The sequence below is a fragment of the Canis lupus genome, chromosome 17 (genome assembly GCF_011100685.1).
Source record: "Canis lupus familiaris isolate Mischka breed German Shepherd chromosome 17, alternate assembly UU_Cfam_GSD_1.0, whole genome shotgun sequence".
In the NCBI taxonomy this organism is placed as follows: domain Eukaryota; kingdom Metazoa; phylum Chordata; class Mammalia; order Carnivora; family Canidae; genus Canis; species Canis lupus.
In genome coordinates, this window is record NC_049238.1 from 55,340,095 (window position 1) to 55,352,358 (window position 12,264).

The 12,264-nt window shown below is 38.3% G+C and overlaps 1 protein-coding gene across 7 annotated transcripts in view; it reads left to right on the forward strand.

The window, feature by feature from the left end:
- The window catches only part of MAN1A2 (mannosidase alpha class 1A member 2), a 213,134-nt gene that overhangs the window by 115,226 nt on the left and 85,644 nt on the right, over positions 1 to 12,264 (forward strand). For all 7 annotated transcript variants that reach the window (XR_005372644.1, XR_005372645.1, XM_038561890.1 and 4 more), the window contains one exon: positions 2,888 to 2,981. Coding sequence is in view for 5 of the 7 variants with exons in the window: in XM_038561890.1 (XP_038417818.1) it covers positions 2,888 to 2,981 (94 nt within the window). In the remaining 2 variants the exon portion in view is untranslated. The remainder of the gene's footprint in view (positions 1 to 2,887; positions 2,982 to 12,264) is intronic.

The window sequence follows — 12,264 nt, forward strand, 5'->3', positions numbered from 1 at the left end:
CAGCAATGGAGCCAGACCACAGGATTTTTCCTTTCCTGATGAGATGAACAAAAACAACAAAAATAGTAAAGACCAGCAAAAATTTTTCAACAGCAATGAGAGGAGGAAAGGTTGCAGTCTCATGTCATTAGTATGTGACAACCAAAACAAAAAAAAAAAAGTAAAAAATTTCTGGCACAGTACTTAAGTCTGTTTCCCACCTTGTACTGAATCCTTATTGGGCAAGGAAAGCAAGTCAACAAATTCCCCATTAATCTCACAGAGGGGACCAGTGCTGGAGGTATTGAGTATACAACTGTCCACAGCACCAGAGAGGGGTTCTTACCACTGTCCTTCTTGAGCACTAGTACTTCAGATCTCAAATTGTGTCCAGGAGGGAAGGAATACCCCCCGGCCCCCCCCCCCCCCAAGACACACAGTAGGAAGGAGTTCAGGGACAATTCAAAAGTTCCATATCAAGCCAAATTTCAGGTCAGAACTGACCCTGTTCAATGTGAGCAGGATGAGAAAGGAAAGCATGCCAAGTAGGCAAACATACTGCAGCATGGGTAACAAAAGCATGGTGTTAAATAGCATTAAAAGACTGATAAAGAATGCATTGTCAAGTTTCATAAAGTCACTGTGAGTAATTTATACAATAATAGCAGTTGAACTCAGTAAAAATTAGAACTCAAAACAAATAATGATACAAAACAAATAATAAAATTATAAAATAATTGTGGAACTGAAGAAAAATTGAGACCTTAAATGCTATATTTCTGTAATGAATAAATGAAAAACAGCAAAAGTGACTATGCATAATTGAAGACTTGTTTACTGACATGGAATAAAAGCAAGTGGAAATGAAGAAAAAGCATAAAGATTTTCAAAAGGTGATAAATTTGCAAAATGAAGATAATCTAGCATAGTATTTCCGAAGTGGAGGACCTAAAACCTAGGAATCTCCTAAAAGTGACAGGAAGGAGAAACAGAACTGTAAATACCATTTTAAACAAAGTTAAGAGATTTTTGATATTTCATATCACAAAATAGGAAGAAAGGTTGGCATAGGTCATTAAGAGCAGAGAGGTTTGGAAAATGAGAGGATATTTGTGGCTGCATATTTTAAAAATAAAAAGCCAGTAGAGTACAATTCTCTGAAATTGGTTGTATGTCTTGAGATATAAAACCAAAGTCCTCTTGAGCAACATTGAGAACAGGATCATTGGCTGATGGTGGGTGCTTCTTTGGACCCCACTAAACATGATATATTGAGAAGCTGAAATAACAGAATTCTGAGGAGATTTTGGTGAGGGAAGAGAATGAATGACAGATTTTCTTTGATGAGCAGTGTTGCATGGCTAGTGTCAGTTATCTGGGGAGAAGTAAAGGCATCAGGATTCTTCCTCGCCTTTTATGTCAAAACTCTTATGTCAATAAGAATAATAAGTTCTGGTTCAGAGAAAATAGTAGTGAGTAATTCATCAAATAGAACAGATAGAGAATTTATACAAAGATATCAGAAAAAGAGGGAAGGAACATGATATATAAGTGATGACCAAAAAATCTTTCTCAGAAAATAGCAATTAAATCATGACCAAACATCACCATGAGAGGGAAGATGGAGCCCTTCTCTCTGTAAAACAAGTGTATCAACAAAAATACAAGTGCTCAGAGATAGTAAGATGTGCTATCAGTAACAAATTACAAGAAAAAGTTATCACCAAAAATGAAGGCCATTTTGAAGTAATAAAAAAGGAAGTATTAAAAATATTATGATGGACAAAATTAGTGAAAGACAAAATATAGTAAAGACAAAATTGAGACAAGGTAATAAAGGTATAGACCTTAGGAAAGGGTTGGATAAAAAGATTCTGAGAGGAAATGATAGATGTGGAAGAGGCGGAGAGGATGCAGTGTATGCATAGTTTTCAGAAGACAAAAGAATGTGATTTTTCATTTTTCCTAACAGTATCATTTCAGACTGACTAACCTTGGTTCTCAGAATTATTCGGATTGGGCTTGTTATACATAGAACTGATCTTGGCCTTGAAAAAGCAGAGATAAGATAGCATCCGTGAACCCAGTCCTAAAACTGCTTGATGACAAGGTCCACCCAATAGAAAGCTGACTAGGACCTTGTCGTAAAAGGATGCATGTTATGCTCAAGCACAGGAAATAGTGAAATATATATAAGGTTCTGCAAAGATGTTTCCCTAAGTCCTATATACCGAACAGGTTATCCTTCAGATGTAAAGAGAACATTTTCAAATAAGAATACAAGGAATAGAATACATTTGTGCCTTTGTTTGTAAGCACTGAAAAAAATCCATCCAATCTATAGTTGCAGATAAAGCCCCTGGGAAATTTTCTAACTTCTTAATATATTTTATGATTTGTTTTTCCTCCTTAGGGAGATCTTTTAGGAATCAGAATTTTTGGAATTTAAGAATTTAGGGATATCTGTTATGGGATCAATATTTAGAATTCAGCAATTTAGTTTACTTTTTCATCTATTCAAATTAGTTTCATACTTTTTATTATAAATGTCCTTTTCCCTTCCCATTTCTGTGAAATTATTTCTGTTCTTATATTTAGATATATACATATTGAATATGTCTGGAATGATGTTTATCTGTGATGTTTTTGATGACTATTTCTGGATAGTAAAATGTTGGCATTTAAATAAGTTTTTCTCTGTGCTCTTTATGTTTTTAATTGTTGCTTGATCTTTAAATAATGATCATATATAATCAGTTATAAAGTAGAAGGCTTTGCTGACCACCACACATACAAAAATGGCAGCGGAGATGGTATAGGCTCTGAGTGAGGAAAACCCACAAAACCTAGATTAATAAAAGCCTTGATGACATTTATTTTATTAATTGCACTCTTTATTTGTGTTAAGGTAATGCACATTCGGAAACTGCTTCAGAAGATGGATCGTCCAAATGGTCTTTATCCAAATTATTTGAACCCAAGAACAGGTCGCTGGGGTCAGTGTAAGTACAGTCGATGCAGTGTTAAAGGTTATTTGTCTGAAAACTTGCTTGATATGGTAAAAAGTACACTACGTGTAGGGTTGGAATCCCTTAGTGTTGAACTTTGTGATCTGCTTAGTGCTGTTACCTTTGACAAATTTCTAATCTTTCTGTAGCTTCATTGTTTCTACTTGTAAATGCAAACACTAATAAACTCTATCACAAGCAGTATTTTATTTAATGTATGTGTAAATAATTTGTTAAAATATAGTGTGGCCTTTGGAAAGGGTTGCTGCTATTTATAAACCATATCTCCATGTAGATCAGAGCATTTCTTGGGATAGATATTGGTTAAAGGAATATGAAGAACAAACGAGTATCTTAAGTGATTAGAAAGGAAGGCAGTTACTTTTGAACAAGCTTTGTCTAGTCTTTTTTTTTTTTTTTTTTTAGATTTTATTTTTTTATTCATGAAAGACACAGAGAGAGAAAGGCAGGGACGTAGGCAGAGGGAGAAGCAGGCTCCAGGCTGGGAGCCTGATGTGGGACTCAATCCTGAGACTGCTGATCACGCCCTGAGCCGGGGGCGGGTGCTCAACCGCTGAGTCACCCAGGCATCCCTGTCCAGTCATTTTAACAGAAGATATCAGGGTCTTTTATTTATCAGGTTCTGTGCCAAGTTATTGGATGAAACTAGAGATCGGGAAAGACCATGTAGAACTTGGTCTGAATTCAAGGAGCTCCCAGGCTAGTAGTGTAAGTGAACACATGTAAACATAGTTTTATGTTTAGATGTTAAACTACTATAAACTATATAAACTACTATAGATGTTAAACTACTATAACTATAAGATGTTATAGTAGAGGCACGTACCAACTGTGATGTGAGACAGGCAGAAGTAGCTTCCTCAATGAGGAGATAGTATTTTGTTTGGAGAGAGGGTGATCTTCTTACTAGCTTTAGAATTGATCTTTGAAGGGATAGATTTTTTAAAAATTAATAATATTTGGAAATGTGGAACTTACAAAATTGAAATAAAGTATGGGTTTATGAATAGTATTCTCTTGTAAAAAATAGAACTGGAACAAATAATAGAAGGTGTAACTTTGTCCCTAGCATAACATGTTTGGGTTATTTTTGAGACTAATAAAATCAGAATAAAATAGTAAAAAAGAGGTAAAATCAGTTAATTTTATTGATGGAAAATCATGTTTAATCTGTCATTGAGAAATTATGCTGGTGTTTGCTACTAAGAGTAGGAAAATGTTTGTCATGGAATTTGGGAGGCTCTTCTCAAGGAAATTGTCCTTTATTTTGTGAAAGGAAAGCAGTTTAGTCAGTACACTTATGGCTTTCTTGGATCTGGGAATAGAGCTCAATCTTTGGCTCCTCTTATGTACTTTCTTTTCATCTCCTGGAATTCTTTACATGTAGTTTATTTTTATCTTTATTTTGAGAAAAATATAAATGCTGTGCCTAGACTGAGTGAAAATGATACTTTTTAGAAAAAAAACAAAGCCTGAGGGCAGCATTTCTAAAATATAAAAATATGCTTTCTTTTTTTTTTTTTTTTTTAAGGGTTTTATTTATTTATTCATGAGAAACAGAGAGAGAGAGAGAGAGAGAGAGAGAGAGGCAGAGACACAGGCAGAGGGAGAAGTAGGCTCCATGCAGGGAGCCCGATGTGGGACTCGATCCCAGGTCTCCAGGATCATGCCCTGGGCCAAAGGCAGCGCTAAACCGCTGAGCCACCCAGGCTGCCCAAAAATATACTTTCTTATTCCAGATAAGGGTGACTGGTTTGGATGTCTGCTTAGTAATTTGGGTGAATTTTATTGTATATTTCACCTCCTAGAATTTTGTTAAGATTTGGGAATATTCTAGCAGGAAAAAATTATGTTCTGTTCCTTCTTTATGTCATACACTAGTGTATATTCTCTAAGGTGAAACTTAAATTTAACTGTAAAAAATAACAATATGAAAATACTATGCAGTGGTTTTTTTTTTAATAATCAGGAAAGCCTTTGTAAAGAAAAAGATACCAGTTTTTACTATATATAAACATTAATCTCTTACATTTCATAATAAAGGCAAATAACTGGCTAAGGAAATGTATTTGAATGTATTTGGAACACAGAGTTTTCATATCTTTTCTGTATCAAGAACTCTTAGAAGATTGTAAGAAAAAAGATGATCATCTCAGTAGAAAAATACACTGAGGAAATTTGGTTCATAAAAAAAAAAGAATGGAAATAAGCAGATGTTCATTTTTAACCCTGAAAGTGGTATTACTGGAGAGAAATAGTACATGGAGACAATGTGATGTGGTACCACCCTCTTTCTGTATGGACTGGTGCTACTATAGTAGAATTTGCAAACGCTACTGTCTTTGGTACCCTATTTGTAGCATCTCCATAGACTGGTCACCAGAGATCTTTGTCCCTCTTTTGTCCCACTTCACCACCACCCTTCTCAAATCAGTGCAGCTTTATTTTGATTTATTTTATTGAAGTATAGTTGACGTACAATATTATACAGTTGACCTTGAACAATGTGGGGGTTAGGGGTGCTGACCCACCCACACCGTAGACAATCCATGTGTAACTTTAAACCCAAAAACTTAACTACTAAGAGCCCACTGATGACTGAGAGCCTTACTAATAACATAAACAGCTGATTAACACATATTTTTTTGTTACATTCTTATCCAAAAAAGTAGAGAAAATATTTAAAAAATCATAAGGAATGGAAAATAAATTTTTACAGTATTACACCATATTGAAAAAAATCTGCATGTAAATGGACCGTGCAGCTCAAACCCATGATGTTCAAGGGTCAACTGTATTACTTTTAGATATACAACATAATGATCCTGGGTGCATCTTCTAAACAGAAGACACTATTCTTTATCTATTAAATTAATAAAGGAAATAGACACAGTCCTGTACTCAGGGCTTCAAAAAGTGTGAAAATTTGTGTGCCATTTGAACCTGGGACTCATTTCTAGGTATTTATTCTAAACAAATTTGCCAGCTATATATATATATATATGTGTGTGTGTGTGTGTGTGTATATATACACACACACACACACACACATATACATATACATATATACATATATGTATATATATATAAAGTTTATTCACAATACCTTGGGAGTTACTTATAATAATTTGGACATACTAAAGCAGTCTTGTCCAATAGAACTTTTTGTGATGAGGAAAATGTTCTATATCTGTGCTTTCTGTACAGGCATCACTAACCACATATAGGGTTGAACATTGGAAATGTTAGTGTGGTTGTAGAGCTGCATGTTTTTTTGTTTTGTTTTGTTTTTTTTTTTTAGAGCTGCATGTTAAATTTTATTTGCTTTTAATAGTTACTTATGCCTAGTGCCTACTGCATTGGACAGTATAGTTTTAAACATCCTGTGGGAGGAGGGGCAAGATGGCGGAAGAATAAGGTCCCCAAGCCACCTGTCCCCACCAAATTACCTAGATAACCTTCAAATCATCCTGAAAATCTACGAATTCGGCCTGAGATTTAAAGAGAGAACAGCTGGAATGCTACAGTGAGAAGAGTTCACGCTTCTATCAAGGTAGGAAGACGGGGGAAAAAAGAAAGAAACAAAAGGCATCCAAGGGGGAGCGGCCCCGGAAGGAGCCGGGCTAAGTGAGTGTCCCCAGGACAGGAAAGCACCGTCCTGGGAAAGTAGGAGCTGCACCAATCTTCCCGGGCGGAAAGGCACTTGCAGGGAGTTAGAGCAGGACCCCAGGAGGGCGGGGATGCTCTCAGGCTCCCTGGGACACTAACAGACACCTGCGCCCCGGGGAGAGTGCTCCGAGCTCCCTAAAGCGCTGCAGCGGGCACGGCTGGACCCGGGAGCAGCTCGGAGGGGCACGGGCGGCGGCTCCGCGGAGGGGGATGCACGGCCGGGAGCGCAAATCCAACAGCGCAGGCTGGGAGCACAGGGCACTGGGGACACAGCCCAGGATCCGACCTCCCCCCGGGGTGGCAGAGGCCAGGAGGGCCCAGGACATCAAGGACGCTCCTGAGCAGATCAGCGGCCCCACCCCCTGAGCATCCAGGCCCCTGCACACTGAGAGCTCCTTAGTTACTGCAGGAGCTGAATCCAGGGCTCCAGAGCTGGCTGCTCCCCCTGTGGTTGTTCCTCCTGGGGCCTCACGGGGGAAACAACCCCCACTGAGCCTCACAGTGGCCTCACAGGATAAACAGCTTAAATATCTTTCACTGATATCTTTCACTCCCCCAAGTGCTAAAAATCAGCACAACAGGCCCCTCCCCCAGAAGACCAGCTAGACGGACAAGTTCTAGGGGAAGTCAAAGGACTTTAAGTATACAGAATCAGAAGATACTCCCCCATGTTTTTTTTGTTTGTTTGTTTTTGTTTTTGTTTTTGCGTTTTGATTTCTGTTTCCTTCCCCCAACCTTTTTTTCCCCTTTCTTTCTTTTTCTTCTTTTTTTTTCTTTCTTCTTCCTTTTTTCTTTTTTCTTTCTCTCCTTTCTTCTTTCTCTCCTCTCTTTCTCTCCTTTTCCCAATACAACTTGTTTTTGGCCACTCTGCACTGAGCAAAATGACTACAAGAAAAAACTCACCTCAAAAGAAAGAATCAGAAACAGTCCTCTCTCCCACAGAGTTACAAAATTTGGATTACAAGTCAATGTCAGGAAGCCAATTCAGAAGCACTATTATAAAGCTACTGGTGGCTCTAGAAAAAAAAGCATAAAGGACTCAAGAGACTTCATGACTGCAGAATTTAGATCTAATCAGGCAGAAATTAAAAGTCAATTGAATGAGATGCAATCCAAACTAGAAGTCCTAACAACGAGGGTTAACGAGGTGGAAGAACAAGTGAGTGACATAGAAGACAAGTTGATGGCAAAGACGGAAACTGAGGAAAAAAGAGACAAACAATTAAAAGACCATGAGGATAGATTAAGGGAAATAAATGACAGCCTGAGGAAGAAAAACCTATGTTTAATTGGGGTTCCTGAGGGCGCTGAAAGGGACAGAGATCCAGAATACATATTTGAACAAATCATAGCTGAAAACTTTCTTAATCTGGAAAGGGAAACAGGCATTCAGATCCAGGAAATAGAGAGATCCCCCCTAAAATCAATAAAAACCGTTCAACACCTTGACATTTAATAGTTAAGCTTGCAAATTCCAAAGATAAAGAGAAGATCCTTAAAGCAGCAAGAGACAAGAAATCCCTGACTTTTATGGGGAGGAGTATTAGGGTAACAGCAGACCTCTCCACAGAGACCTGGCAGGCCAGAAAGGGCTGGCAGGATATATTCAGGGTCCTAAATGAGAAGAACATGTAGCCAAGAATACTTTATCCAGCAAGGCTCATTCAAAATGGAAGGAGAGATAAAGAGCTTCCAAGACAGGCAGGAACTGAAAGAATATGTGACCTCCAAACCAGCTCTGCAAGAAATTTTAAGGGGGCCTCTTAAAATTCCCCTTTAAGAAGAAGTCCAGTGGAACAATCCACAAAAACAAGGACTGAATAGATATCATGATGACACTAAACTCATATCTGTCAATAGTAACTCTGAACGTGAACGGGCTTAATGACCCCATCAAAAGGCGCAGGGTGTCAGACTGGATAAAAAAGCAGGACCCATCTCTTTGCTGTCTACAAGAGACTCATTTTAGACAGAAGGACACCTACAGCCTGAAAATAAAAGGTTGGAGAACCATTTACCGTTCAAATGGTCCTCAAAAGAAAGCAGGGGTAGCCATCCTTATATCAGATAAACTAAAATTTACCCCGAAGACTGTAGTGAGAGATGAAGAGGGACACTATATCATACTTAAAGGATCTATCCAACAAGAAGACTTAACAATCCTCAATATATATGCCCCGAATGTGGGAGCTGCCAAATATATCAATCAATTAATAACCAAAGTTAAGATATACTTAGATAATAATACACTTATACTTGGTGACTTCAATCTAGCGCTTTCTACACTCAATAGGTCTTCTAAACACAACATCTCCAAAGAAACAAGAGCTTTAAATGATACACTGGACCAGATGGGTTTCAAAGATATCTACAGAACTTCACATCCAAACTCAACTGAATATACATTCTTCTCCAGTGCACATGGAACTTTCTCCAGAGTAGACCACATACTGGGTCACAAATCAGGTCTGAACCGATACCAAAAGATTGGGATTGTCCCCTGCGTATTCTCAGACCATAATGCCTTGAAATTAGAACTAAATCACAACAAGAAGTTTGGAAGGACTTCAAACACATGGAGGTTAAGAACCATCCTGCTAAATGATGAAAAGGTCAACCAGGAAATTAAGGAAGAATGAAAAAGATTCATGGAAACTAATGAGAATGAAGATACAACTGTTCAAAATCTTTGGGATGCAGCAAAGGCAGTCCTGAGGGGGAAATACATCGCAATACAAGCATCCATTCAAAAACTGGAAAGAACTCAAATACAAAAGCTAACCTTACACCTTAGGAGCTAGAGAAAAAACAGCAAATAGATCCTACACCCAGCAGAAGAAGAGAGTTAATAAAGATTTGAGCAGAACTCCATGAAATCGAGACCAGAAGAACTGTGGAACAGAACAACAAAACCAGGAGTTGGTTCTTTGAAAGAATTATAAGATAGATAAACAATTAGTCAGCCTTTTTAAAAATAGAAGACTCAAATTAATAAAATCTTGAATGAGAAAGGAGAGATCACTACCAACACCAAGGAAGTACAACGATTTTAAAAACATATTATGAGCAGCTATATGCCAATAAATTAGGCAATCTAGAAGAAATGGATGCATTTCTGGAAAGCCACAAATTACCAAAACTGGAACAGGAAGAAATAGAAAACCTGAACAGGCCAGCAACCAGGGAAGAAATTGAAGCAGTCATCAAAAACCTCCCAAGACACAAAAGTCCAGGGCCAGATGGCTTCCCAGGGGAATTCTATCAAACATTTAAAGAAGAAACCATACCTATTCTACTAAAGCTGTTTGGAAAGATAGAAAGAGATGGAGTACTTCCAAATTTGTTCTATGAGGCCAGCATCACCTTAATTCCAAAACCAGACAAAGACCCCACCAAAAAGGAGAATTACAGACCAATATCCCTGATGAACATGGATGCAAAAATTCTCAACAAGATACTGGCCAATAGGATCCAACAGTACATTAAGAAAATTATTCACCATGACCAAGTGGGATTTATTCCCAGGACACAAGGCTGGTTCAACACTCGTAAAGCAATCAGTGTAATTCACCATATCAGCAAGAGAAAAACCAAGAACCATTTGATCCTCTCATTAGATGCAGAGAAAGCATTTGACAAAATACAGCATCCATTTCTGATCAAAACTCTTCAGAGTGTAGGGATAGAGGGAACATTCCTCAACATCTTAAAAGCCATCTACGAAAAGCCCACAGCAAATATCATTCTCAATGGGGAAGCACTGGGAGCTTTTCCCCTAAGATCAGGAACCAGACAGGGATGTCCACTCTTACCACTGCTGTTCAACATAGTACTGGAAGTCCTAGCTTCAGGAATCAGACAACAAAAAAGACATTAAAGGCATTCAAATTGGCAAAGAAGAAGTCAAACTCTCCCTCTTCGCCGATGACATGATACTGTATCTAGAAAACCCAAAAGACTCCATCCCAAGATTGCTAGAACTCATACAGCAATTTGGCAGTGTGGCAGGATACAAAATCAATGCCCAGAAGTCAGTGGCATTTCTACACACTAACAATGAGACTGAAGAAAGAGAAATTAAAGAGTCAATCCCATTTACAATTGCACCGAAAAGCATAAGGTACTTAGGAATAAACCTAACCAAAGAGGTAAAGGATCTATACCCTAAAAACTATAGAACACTTCTGAAAGAAATTGAGGAAGACACAAAGAGATGGAAAAATATTCCATGCTCATGGATTGGCAGAATTAATATTGTGAAAATCTCAATGTTACCCAGGGCAATTTACACGTTTAATGCAATCCCTATCAAAATATCATGGACTTTCTTCAGAGAGTTAGAACAAATTATTTTAAGATTTGTGTGGAATCAGAAAAGACCCCAAATAGCCAGGGGAATTTTAAAAAAGAAAACCATAGCTGGGGGCATCACAATGCCAGATTTCAGGTTGTACTACAAAGCTGTGGTCATCAAGACAGTGTGGTACTGGCACAAAAACAGACACATAGATCAATGGAACAGAATAGAGAATCCAGAAGTGGATCCTCAACTTTATGGTCAGCTAATAATCGATAAAGGAGGAAAGACTATCCACTGGAAGAAAGACAGTCTCTTCATAAATGGTGCTCGGAAAATTGGACATCCACATGCAGAAGAATGAAACCAGACCACTCTCTTTCACCATACACAAAGATAAACTCAAAATGGATGAAAGATCTAAATGTGAGACAAGATTCCATCAAAATCCTCGAGGAGAACACAGGCAACACCCTTTTGAACTCAGCCACAGTAACTTCTTGCAAGATACATCCACGAAGGCAAAAGAAACAAAAGCAAAAATGAACTATTGGGACTTCATCAAGATAAGAAGCTTTTGCACAGCAAAGGATACAGTCAACAAAACTAAAAGACAACCTACAGAATGGGAGAAGATATTTGCCAATGACCTATCAGATAAAGGGCTAGTTTCCAAGATCTATAAAGAACTTATTAAGCTCAACACCATGGGAACAAAGAATCCAATCATGAAATGGGCAAAAGACATGAACAGAAATCTCACAGAGGAAGACCTAGACATGGCCAACACGCACATGAGAAAATGCTCTGCATCACTTGCCATCAGGGAAATACAAATCCAAACCACAATGAGATACCACCTCACACCGGTGAGAATGGGGAAAATTAACAAGGCAGGAAACAACAAATGTTGGAGAGGATGCGGAGAAAAGGGAACCCTCTTACACTGTTGGTGGGAATGTGAACTGGTGCAGCCACTCTGGAAAACTGTGTGGAGGTTCGTCAGAAGAGTTAAAAATAGACCTGCCCTACGAACCAGCAATTGCACTGCTGGGGATTTACCCCAAAGATACAGATGCAGTGAAAAGCCGGGACACCTGCACCCCGATATTCATAGCAGCAATGTCCACAATAGCCAAACTGTGGAAGGAGCCTCGGTGTCCCTCGAAAGATGAATGGATAAAGAAGATGTGGTTTATGTATACAATGGAATATTACTCAGCCATTAGAAATGACAAATACCCACCATTTGCTTCAACGTGGATGGAACTGGAGGGTATTATGCTGAGT